The sequence below is a fragment of the Salmo salar genome, chromosome ssa22 (assembly GCF_905237065.1).
Source record: "Salmo salar chromosome ssa22, Ssal_v3.1, whole genome shotgun sequence".
NCBI classification, from domain to species: domain Eukaryota; kingdom Metazoa; phylum Chordata; class Actinopteri; order Salmoniformes; family Salmonidae; genus Salmo; species Salmo salar.
The window spans coordinates 20,398,496-20,410,635 of NC_059463.1; the positions used below are offsets into that span (position 1 = coordinate 20,398,496).

Consider the following 12,140-nt stretch of genomic DNA (forward strand, 5'->3'; position numbering starts at 1 on the left):
ACCTGGATGTGAAAGCCAGCGGGACTTTAATTAACCCTATTACCTCATATCCTACCCTAGGCGCTAGCTAGGAAGTTTTTCCCTGTGATGTCACAGTTGCTTTTCCTGTGAACAAGGGTGTCCCCCACAGAGGTTGCATGGGTCTGGTCGAGCAGTGTAGTACAGTGTGTAGTGTAGTGGAGGTTGGGTGTGATGATGATTCACAGACTCGATCATCCTGTTGTTGTGTCACATACTTTTAGTGGCACATGACTGTATTTGTACTCTTTACAGAAACGTGAAGAGAATTTACAGACCTCAGTGACCCATTTTTAAACACCAAATGTGTCTATTGATTATGTGGCTAGGCCAAGTGCATGGTTTTCCTCGCGTATATCATGTTTATTCACAAAATAGAATGTTGGCATCTTTTTTAACAGACCTTGACCTCTTGAGTATGTTTTGAAACAACAACAAAAAATGTCTCTGTTGTTTTGGATCCTTTCTTTCTTTCACTGTCATCATCGCATATTTTCTGCCAACTAACCATTAGAAGTAAAAAGTCAACACGGGGACGCCAACTTTGCAGAAGTGTACCTGACTTAACCCCTTCCTGTTCTCTCATTGTTTGTTTTGTTTGCGGGGAATGTCCGAACAGGGCAAAGAGGTATGTGATAGATCCTGATAACATGACCTCTAACCCCTGCCACCCCCCACCTGCCATGACCCCTAACCCCTGCCACACCCACCTCCCATACTATGTGCATGTCCTGAAGATGCCCAATACCCAGGGATGATCTTAACTGTTCCCATCTTCCTTGTCTAGTAATAGCCTTGTACCCCAACTTCTTCCCTTATAGTTGCTGTCAGCCTGTCCCAGAGAGTTGTGCAAGTGCTTGTGCAACCCAAAGGGTTGCCTTTGGTGATAAGGCATACCCCAACAAGCACTGTGGCAGTGTCCCTGTCTTTCATACTTAGACCCATCCTACTGAAATAGTAGCCCCCACCACCACATCACCCCCCTCACCGTCTGGTCTGGTGCAGTTTTCTCTGTCCACCCCAACTGCCACAGCCAACTCTGGTCCCATCCTGTCAGGGAAAGACCTGCTCTGTAGTGCTGTGTGTTTGAGGAAAGGAGGAAAGCTGTGTGACAGGTAAGAGAGGTGATCCAGTCACCTTGACCCAACAAGCTGATCCTCCTCCATTGTAGACCTGAGTACTCTCAATGGAAAAAGCATGCCATTTGTCAGGGTCAACGTGACCCACTCTATCCCCTCTTGCATTTCTCAAGTGCATTGTTGTGTGAATTTCCCCATTCAAAATGTAAACTAACACTGTCAGTAGACCAGCAGAAGCAGCAATAGGCACATCTTCCACTCCCCAACTCAGGACCCTCAGTCACCTGATTCATTCAGTTTGAGTCAATTCCATTTTTATTCAACTCAATTGGCGAATCTAATACAGTGTTTGTGTGTAGTGTATGCCATGTCCAATAAAGACCATTAATTGACTTGAATAGAAATTAAACTGACCCTAACTGTTACTCAATTCAGCATCCAATGTGGAGCATTAGTAGATGAATTCTCCTCGAGGCCTGTAATGAAGGTTTTATTTATGGTTATGAGCCTCACCATTTTGACCCAGAGATCCTGTTGCTGGTTGCTGCTGGTGCTGTCATGCCAACCGTTCCATGCCAGAGTGCATGGGAACATTCACATCACAGAGGTGTGACGATGTGAATGGCTGATGGCCAAGACCTCCAATGGGAAGAGATAGGGGGAGCATGGGAAGCTGAGTGTTAATCTGCATGAGACCAGCCTGTTCCAGACTCTGTCACTCCACTGATTCTATCTATCCTATGGGGAGGCTCAGAGCAGCTCTGTGTGAATGACTTAGTCAAGGAGCCGTGTCTACGCAGTTCTCTGTGTCTCTCTCTGTGGTCCAACAGAACAGCACACGTTTAGCCGTGCTCAAGCGCAGAACTGAAACACTGTGCTCAAAGCTGTGAAGTGTACCCCAGAGATCTCTGTGTGATGCCTTAGAGGTGGCAACTTGACTCTTATTGTGAAAACGAGAGAAGAAAAGAGCCCTTATATAGATCGGTGGAGTAACATTCTCTCCCTTTTCCTCTCTAGAGAATGACAGTGCTGTGAGGCTTGTAGTTAGAGATGTGCTTGTATTATATTTGCATAATCTTATCCTCAATTTGTGTTTCTGTCTCTCTCTTTGTATGTTTCTCTACCTGCCTCCTTTTTCCCCTCTTTCACCCTCTATTTATTTTTCTCAAACTTCCTTTAACTTCCCATTCCTCTTCTTCTCTCTCTTTCGTTCATTCCCCATTCTATCCTGTTCTCTTTGTCTATGTATTCCTCTTTCTTTCATTCTTCACTCAATCTATCTCTCTTTCCTATCTCTCTCTCTCTCTCTCTCTCTCTCTCTCTCTCTCTCTCTCTCTCTCTCTCTCTCTCTCACTCACTCACTCACTCAATCACTCACACTCTCTCTCTCGCTCTGTCTCTCTCTGTCTCTAGGCGTTTGCGTGGTGGTCTGACCTGATGGTGGAGCACGCGGAGACCTTCCTGTCTCTGTATGCGGTGGACATGGACGCTGCTCTGGAGGTGCAGCCCCCTGACAGCTGGGACAGCTTCCCTCTCTTCCAGCTCCTCAACGACTTCCTGAGGACCGACTGTGAGTGCCTCCAACCCCAAACCAGGCCCTGAACCAGGGCTACATTATGAACAGACACGCACAGCGTTTAGCACTCCAGAACCATACAGCACACACTTAACATGAGTGAAGCATTCATGTCACATAGGACTGGGTTTTTATTGAATATTCATTGTGGTTGGTCTTGGCAAACTGGAGAAACTAAAACCTAGAGTTGAGCTCTAATGGTACTTTCCCACAGCATGATGCTTTCTACATTTGACTTCAGTATACTGAAAGGGATGAAGGTAATTGAGAGGACAATAGGGCGCTATGGGAGCTTCGCAGTAAGAGCTGAGAGACTAACAGTGAAATGGTTGCTGTGCGCCCTGTCATCTCCCTAATGAACTGCAGTTGCCGTAGGAGCACTGTCCAGGGTGCTGAAAGCGTGAGCCAGAAAAGAAACACTTACCACTGCCTTTGTGAAGTGAACCTACACTGGGCTAATTGTCCCTGGGGAATGTCTCCTTTTAGCTTGTCACCCAGGAGTCTGGAAGGATGTAATGCAGTCTGTTGTTCACCTGCAGTGGCTTAATGGACTTAGACTGGAACAGCTTGTTATGCTCGCTTGCTACTGCTGCACAATTGGCCGCATTCACAAGTGGCTTTTTTTTTTAAATAGCCGATTGGTTATTCACATTGCAATGATCATAGTTACTAGACCATCTGTATACAAGCCAAACAGAAGGGCAAATTTAATGGTATTCTTCCCCAATTTACTTTTATAATTCCAAAAGGCTCCAGTGATCACTGCATGACAACACATGTTGGATTTCATAGTGCACACTTTACATACAGTATAATTGATGTAGCATACATGGACTAATTCCATGTAATACTAGTAATTCTAATTCCCATGACTTTGACAGCATAACTCAACATGCAAACCTCACATGGTGTTGAGTGATATGGTCACCAAAATAGCATCCATCTATCCGTCTCCCTCAGGGTCCTCCAGTGGTTTACAGGAGCACACTAACACAGTATACAATGTCAAAATCCACACTACACACACAGTGCAACATCCCCACAACTACCATTCCATATCACAGGGGCATTTTACACAGAAGGTCATTTGTTTTGTCTCCCCAAAGCAGCTAGCTTATATGGCAGGAAATACCCCTAGCACCAGACAGGCGCCAAAAGTCAGACGCCATTGAAGCAGTTAATGAGGTCTAAAACAGAAGTGGCTGGGAGAGGGGCGAGCCCTGCATCATCACTTCTGGACAAGTACATCAAAGTGTACAGCAGCCGCTCAAGTGGCTAATTGGAGAGCGGCAATCAAGGAACAAAATAAACATCGCACCTACCGTGTATCATCGACCTTGACTTCTATAACACGCAGCACACACATATAGCCTACACACACAAAAACACACACACACACAGAGAGAGGGAGAGCGAGCGCTCAAAGGGATAAAATACAGACCCATTGTGTGGAGCCGTGAGCCATCACATTAGCACACACTGGCCTCCATTTTATCTCCCGTGGTCTGTGTTAGCGTTGCCTTTTTACCAGTTGAATAGAGAGGAGTCATGCCTTGTCTGAAAAAACTATAGGCAACAGATATACAACAGAGAGAATTGTCTAGTACGGTAGCTGATAGCGAGGAGCTAGACTACTATTAGCTTCCTTCTGATAGGACTCAAAAGCTTAAAGCAAGGGTTCCACAGCATAGCTTTCATAAGACCAGTCCTTTCAAGACAGCGATCACTTCAAGGAAGACAGGAAGGAGAAGCATTTACAAGTCATTCTCCCTTGGCTGTTATATTGATGATTGTTCCTTTGGTGTTACAATTTAATGAATGACTTAATATATGCTCTTTCCTGTCTCAGATAACCTGTGCAACGGGCAGTTCCACAGACACCTGCAGGACCTGTACGCCCCCCTTGTGGTGCGATATGTGGACCTCATGGAGTCATCTATCGCCCAGTCCATCCACAGAGGCTTCGAGAGAGAGTCCTGGGAGCCTGTCAAGTAAGGGCACCTCAACATCTAGAATCAACACCCTATTGTAATGATTGGATATCCTGGGTGCCACACAGTTTCTGCATTCAAGTTGGCTATAGCAGAAACTGACTGGCACCCAGACTAGTCATACTGCAGTAACCTAAGCATACCTTTCTTCATGTAGGCCAATTAATCAATGAAGGATGTTGGGTACTACCCAAAATACAATATAGGTAGATGCTAATATCTTTTCAAACATGAATTACTGTCAATGATTTTAGGCTTTCTTGTTCATGCTAAAATAAGTATTCAGATATTTTTGGGGTGATCATTTGTACCATGTATTTGTACATGAAATAGGTTGTTATCCACATAAATGATGTATACTGAACAAAATATAAACACAACATGTAAAGTGTAGGTCCCATGTATCATGAGCAACAATAAAAGATCCCAGAAATGTTCCATACACACAAAAAGCTTATTTCGCTCAAATTTTGTGCACAAATTTGTTTACATCCCTGTTATTGAGCATTTCTCCTTTGCCAAGATAATCCATCCACCTGACAGTTATGGCATATCAAGAAGCTGATTAAACAGCATGGTCATTACACAGCTGTACTTTGTGCTGGGGACATTAAAAAGCCACTCTAAAATGTGCAGTTTTGTCACACACACAATGCCAACGATGTCTCAAGTTTTGAGGGAGCGTGCAATTGCCATGCTGACTGCAGGAATGTCCACCAGAGCTGTTGCCAGAGAATGTAATGTCCATTTCTCTAGCATAAGCCACCTCCAACGTCGTTTTAGAGAATTTGGCAGTACTTCCAACCGGCCTCACAACCTCAGACCACGTGTAACCATGCAAGCCCAGGACCTCCACGTCCGAGCTTCTTCACCTTTGGGATCATCTGAGACCAGCCATCCAGACAGCTGATGAAACGGAGGAGTGTTTCTGTCTGTAATAAAGCCCTATTTTGACGTAAAAAATTATTCTGATTGGGTGGGCCTGGCTCCCCAGTGGGTGAGCCTGGCTCCCAAGTGGATGTGACCATGCCCTCCCAGGCCCACCCATGGTTGTGCCGCTGTCCAGTCATGTGAAATCCATAGATCAGGGCCTAATTTATTTATTTCAATTGATTGATTTCCTTATATGAACTGTAACTAATATTTTTGTTCAGTATATATTTGTGGGCAATTGTGTAAAAATATATGGTAACTATTTACGTTGACTACATATCTATAACACATGTATTACTCATAAGCATTTCATGAACATGTTATAACAGGTATCAACCGCATTATTAAAGGTTCACTAAATATATCTATAGCATATTCATGTCATGCTATGCAAGAGCACATATTTAGGTATCTTAATAGATGCATCATTACAATGACAGCTTAGTGTCATCATTATGGCTGTTCTCAAAAGTGTGCTTCTGCCATACCAGTGTTAGTGAATATGCCAAAAGGCCAAACCACGTTTAGAAAATTATGCTGATATATAGCCTGTACCAGCCCCATTTCCCCCACCGGCCAGTATAGGCCCATGACTTACCTTCTTCTTCTTCTCACTGAGGTCAATGGTGAAGGAGATCCCCACAGGGTTGAATCCTCTGGGTAAATTTTACAGATCACATCGTGTAGTTGAGGGTCATACTATAACTCTTCCGTAACTCATTAACAGCCCTTCTCCACATCACAAATAAGTTAGTCCTAGTCTATTATGCACACATGAAGGGTATGAATTATATGCAGTCACATTAAAGTCAAATCTATTTTCCCATAAAGCATTTATAGCTAAGCACTTCATGGTAATTACCTGTACAGTTTGCCACTCTGATCTATAACACCAACATTAAAGGTCTATGTATGCATTTTATGCAGTTAATGTACTGTCATTTCAATTTTCTCATTCATAAAGCATTTATAAGGCATTTATAAACATGCCTCACTTATCAAAAAGAATACGAACACAACACAGAATGGTATTTTATTTCAATTTTCCATATGTAACGTTAGCTAGCTAGCACAGAAAACAATTGCCAAAGAATCCTACTATTAACATTTTTCAGTTAGTTTTGTCTTGAATATATTTAACAAAGATTCATTTTCAAAGCATTCAAATTCAATTCCCCATTTCAGACCGATAGCTAGAAATAACTATTTTAGTGAGTAAAACGTAATAACACAAGGTGGTAAAGCTAGCTAGTGTTTCCCCCTTATTAAACATTTTGTTAACAATGTTCGCTATTTCACTGTTTACATTGTACTTCTGCACATTACAGACCTTTTAAAACAGGACAAATTAAGAGAGACCATAGAGATATATAGAGAACTCATCTTTGTATATGTGCCATTCTAGCGTCTGTGACAGCATTGGCAGCGACATGGAGGCTATCTCCATTTAGAAGTAGTCAATGTTCTTCTTCACGATTGGCTGATCCCGCCTGATGATCCGGTTGGACATGACTCCAACAAGGTCATCAGGAGGGATCAGCCAACGAAGTTGGAAGTCCCACCCAGTTGACTACATTAAAATGGTGGAAGCCCTCAATGGCGCTGCCCATGCTAATATGGCGCTGCCCACGCTAATAAGGCCTTTTGGCAACTAGAAGCCTCTATCATTCTCTATGTTTTGACTGCAGATGAGAGGTAAGTCATGGTGGCATCGCTTCCGGGTGACAGCCTAGCACTCTTCTGGCTTTTAATAGCTTTTTTTGTTATTTTAAATGTACAAATGTACACTTTCTTTCATGAAAAAGGTTAACAAAATATTTAATTCATTTTTTTAATGATTTTTGTAGAAGAGAGAGTTCACCAGGAAGTGTCATTTCAATGACCACTCAACTCTCACACGCTTCTCCTGTGATAGTGCATCCAAAATGGAAAGAATGTGATGATGTTTGTCTCTTAATTCAAATAAAAGAACAAAAAAAGGTCACATGCTTTGTAAAGAACAGGTGTAGACAAACAGTAAAATATTTACTTACGAGCCCTTCCCAACAATGCAAAGAGAAAAACGAAAAATAGTCGAAAAATAACACGAGGAATAAATACACAATGAGTAACGATAACTTGGCTATATACACAGAGTACCAGTACTGAGTCGATGTGCAGGGGTAAGAGGTATTTGAGGTAGATACAGTTGAAGTCGAAGTTTACATACACTTAGGTTGGAGTCATTAAAACTCGTTGTTCAACCACTCCATTTCTTGTTAACAAACTATGGTTTTGGCAAGTCAGTTAGGACATCTACTTTGTGCACGACACAAGTAATTTTTCCAATAATTGTTTACAGACAGATTATTTCACTTATAATTCACTGTATCACAATTCCAGTGGGTCAGAAGTTTATATACACTAAGTTGACTGTGCCTTTAAACAGCTTGGAAAATTCCAGAAAATGATGTCATGGCTTTAGAAGCTTCTGATAGGCTCATTGACATCATTTGAGTCAATTGGAGGTGTACCTGTGGATGTATTTCAAGGCCTACCTTCAAACTCAGTTCCTCTTCGCTTGACATCATTGGAAAATCAAAATATATCAGCCAAGACCTCAGAAAATAAATTGTTGACCTCCACAAGTCTGGTTCATCCTTGGGAGCAATTTCCTGAAGGTACCACGTTCATCTGTACAAACAATAGTACGCAAGTATAAACATGGGACCACGCAGCCGCCATTTCTCAGGAAGGAGACGCGTTCTGTCTCATAGAAATGAACATACTTTGGTGTGAAAAGTGCCTATCAATCACAGAACAACAGCAAAGGACCTTGTGAAGATGCTGGAGGAAACAGGTACAAAAGTATCTATATCCACAGTAAAACGAGTCCTATATCGACATAACCTGAAAGGCCCCTCAGTAAGGAAGAAGTCACTGCTCCAAAACCGCCATAAAAAAGCCAGACTACGGTTTGCAACTGCACATGGCGACAAAGATCGTACTTTTTGGAGAAACGTCCTCTGGTCTGATGAAACAAAAATAGAACTGTTTGGCCATAATGACCATCGTTATGTTTGGAGGAAAAAGGGGGAGGCTTGCAAGTCGAAGAACACCATCCCAACCGTGAAGTATGGGGGTGGCAGCATCATGTTGTGGGGGTGCTTTGCTGCAGGAGGGACTGGTGCACTTCACAAAATAGATGGCATCATGACGAAGGAAAATTAGGTGGATATATTGAAGCAACATCTCAAGACATCAGTCAGGAAGGTAAACCTTGGTCGCAAATGGGTCTTCCAAATGGACAATGACCCCAAGCATGCTTCCAAAGTTGTGGCAAAATGGCTTAACTTCTCTAGGGCCGGCGGGACGAAATCGTCCCACCTACGTAACAGCCAGTGGAATCCTGTGGCGCGTTATTCAAATACCTTAGAAATGCTATTACTTCAATTTCTCAAACATATGACTATTTTACACCATTTTAAAGACAAGACTCTCGTTAATCTAACCACACTGTCCGATTTCAAAAAGGCTTTACAACGAAAGCAAAACATTAGATTATGTCAGCAGAGTACCCAGCCAGAAATAATCAGACACCCATTTTTCAAGCTAGCATATTATGTCACATAAACCCAAACCACAGCTAAATGCAGCACTAACCTTTTATGATCTTCATCAGATGACAACCCTAGGACATTATGTTATACAATACATGCATGTTTTGTTCAATCAAGTTCATATTTATATCAAAAAACAGCTTTTTACAGAACTAGCATACCCCCCGCAAACTTCCGGTGAATTTACAAAAAATTTACTAAATTACTCACGATAAACGTTCACAAAAAGCATAACAATTATTTTAAGAATTATAGCTACAGAACTCCTCTATGCACTCGATATGTCCGATTTTAAAATAGCTTTTCGGTGAAAGCACATTTTGCAATATTCTAAGTAGATAGCCCGGCATCACAGGGCTAGCTATTTAGACACCCAGCAAGTTTAGCACTCACCAAAGTCAGATTTACTATAAGAAAAATGTTATTAACTTTGGTGTTCTTCATCAGAATGCACTCCCAGGACTTCTACTTCAATAACAAATGTTGGTTTGGTCCCAAATAATCCATTGTTATATCCAAATAGCGGCGTTTTGTTCGTGCGTTCAAGACACTATCCGAAAGGGTAAAGAAGGGTGACGAGCATGGCGCATTTCGTGACAAAAAAATTCTAAATATTCCATTACCATACTTCGAAGCATGTCAACCGCTGTTTAAAATCAATTTTTATGCCATTTTTCTCGTAAAAAAGCGATAATATTCCGACCGGGAATCTGCATTTAGGTAAACAGACGAAAGAAAATGAAGCACGGGGTCGACTCGTGCACGCGCCTAAGTCCATTGTCCTCTGATCGGCCACTTGCCAAAGGCGATAATGTGTTTCAGCCTGGGGCTGCCTCGATATCATTCAGCTTTTTCCCGGGCTCTGAGAGCCTATGGGAGCCGTAGGAAGTGTCACGTTACAGCAAAGATCCTCAGTCTTCAATAAAAAGAGCCAAGATGAACAACAACTTGTCAGACAGGCCACTTCCTGTTCAGAATCTTCTCAGGTTTTTGCCTGCCATATGAGTTCTGTTATACTCACAGACACCATTCAAACAGTTTTAGAAACTTTAGGGTGTTTTCTATCCAAAGCCAATAATTATATGCATATTCTAGTTACTGGGCAGGAGTAGTAACCAGATTAAATCGGGTACGTTTTTTATCCGGCCGTGTCAATACTGCCCCCTACCCCCAACAGGTTAAGGACAACTAAGTCAAGGTATTGGAGTGGCCATCACAAAGCCCTGACCTCAATCTTATAGAATATTTGTGGGTAGAACTGAAAATGTGTGTGCAAGCAAGGAGGCCTACAAACCTGACTCAGTTACACCAGCTCTGTCAGGAGGAATGGGCCAAAATTCACCCAACTTATTGTGGGAAGCTTGTGGAAGACTACCTGAAACATTTGACCCAAGTTAAACAATTTAAAGGCAATGCTACCAAATACTAATTGAGTGTATGTAAACTTCTGACCCACTGGGAATGTGATGAAAGAAAATAAATGCTGAAATAAATCATTCTCTACTATTATTCTGACATTTCACATTCTTAAAATAAAGTGGTGATCCTAACTGACCTAAGACAGGGAATTTTTACTATAAATGTCAGGAATTGTGAAAAACTGAGTTTAAATGTATTTGGCTAAGGTGTATGTAAACTTACGACTTCAACTGTATGTACATATACTGTAGGTAGGAATAAAGTGACTAGTGCCATGACTTGCCCTCCTGGATGGAGATCAAAGGTGCCGGCTAATCAAACGTTTCAAGACTTTCCTGAGGGAGTTGGCCAGTTTTATGACGGTTGTAAATACCTTGCAGTAACTTTCCCTTGCCATGCAGTATTGAGGGGAAAGAACCCTTTTGTTACAAAGAGATTCTTCCCACCAAAACTCCCAACATCCAAAAGTGGATAATGAAACAATATTTCTAACACAAAGAATGTGGGAAATGGTCGGGAGGGACTTGAAGAACTAGCATGTCAGATAATTTATTTTTTTGAGATATCATTTAAGATGTTATAACAGAAACATTGTAACTTTAAGAGATTTCACAATGTATATGTCAGAGTTACATCTAAATGTTGTACACGCCATCATGGGTGAACAGGGAGTACAGGAGGTGACTAAGCACACACCCCTGAGTGGCTCTCGTGCTGAGGGTCAACGTGGGGGATACATTGTTTCCTACCCTCATCACCTGGGGCCATCCAGGATCCAGTTACAGAGGATGGTGTTTAAACACAGGGTCCTTAGCTTAGTGATGAGTTTGGAGGTTACTATGGTGTTGAACACTGAGTTGTAGTCAATGAACAGCATTCTCACAAAGGTGTTCCTTTTGTCCATGAGGGAAAGGGCAGAGTGGAGTGCAATAGAGATCGAGTCATCTGTGGATCTGTTGTGGCGGTATGCAAATTGGAGTGGGTCCAGGGTGTCTGGGATGATGATGTTGATGTGAGCCATGACCATCCTTTCAAAGCATTTCATGGTTACATATGTGAGTGCTAAGGGGTGATAGTCACTTAGACAGGTTACGTTGGCGTTCTTGGGCACAGGGACTATGGTGGTCTGCTTAAAACATGTAAGTATTACAGACTGCATCAGGGAGAGGTTGAAAATGTCAGTGAAGACAGTTGCCAGCTGGTCAGCGCATGTTCTGAGTATGTGTCCTGGTAATCCTTCTTGCCCTGTGGCCTTGTGAACGTTAACCTGTTTAAAGTTCTTACTCACACCGGCTACGGAGAGTGTGATCACACAGTCATCCAGCACAGCTGGTGCTCTCATGCATGGTTCAGTGTTGCTAGCCTTGAAGCGAGCATAGAAGTAATTTAGCTCGTCTTGTAGGCTCGCGTCACTGGACAGCTCATGACTGTTTTCCTTTGTAATTCATGATAGTTTTCAAGCCCTGCCACATCTGACGAGCATCAGAGCTGGTGTAATAGGATTCGATCTTGGTCTTGTATGAAC

General features: G+C 42.4%; 1 protein-coding gene across 24 annotated transcripts in view; it reads left to right on the top strand.

The window, feature by feature from the left end:
* Nucleotides 1-12,140, top strand: part of LOC106582941 (calcium-dependent secretion activator 1) — a 184,403-nt gene that overhangs the window by 136,016 nt on the left and 36,247 nt on the right. For 16 of the 24 annotated variants that reach the window (XM_045705163.1, XM_045705159.1, XM_045705166.1 and 13 more), the window contains 3 exons: nucleotides 638-646; nucleotides 2,511-2,667; nucleotides 4,523-4,664. In XM_045705163.1, coding sequence (XP_045561119.1) covers nucleotides 638-646; nucleotides 2,511-2,667; nucleotides 4,523-4,664 — 308 coding nt within the window. The remainder of the gene's footprint in view (nucleotides 1-637; nucleotides 647-2,510; nucleotides 2,668-4,522; nucleotides 4,665-12,140) is intronic. The other 8 variants (XM_045705164.1, XM_045705169.1, XM_045705173.1 and 5 more) reach the window with 1 other exon arrangement.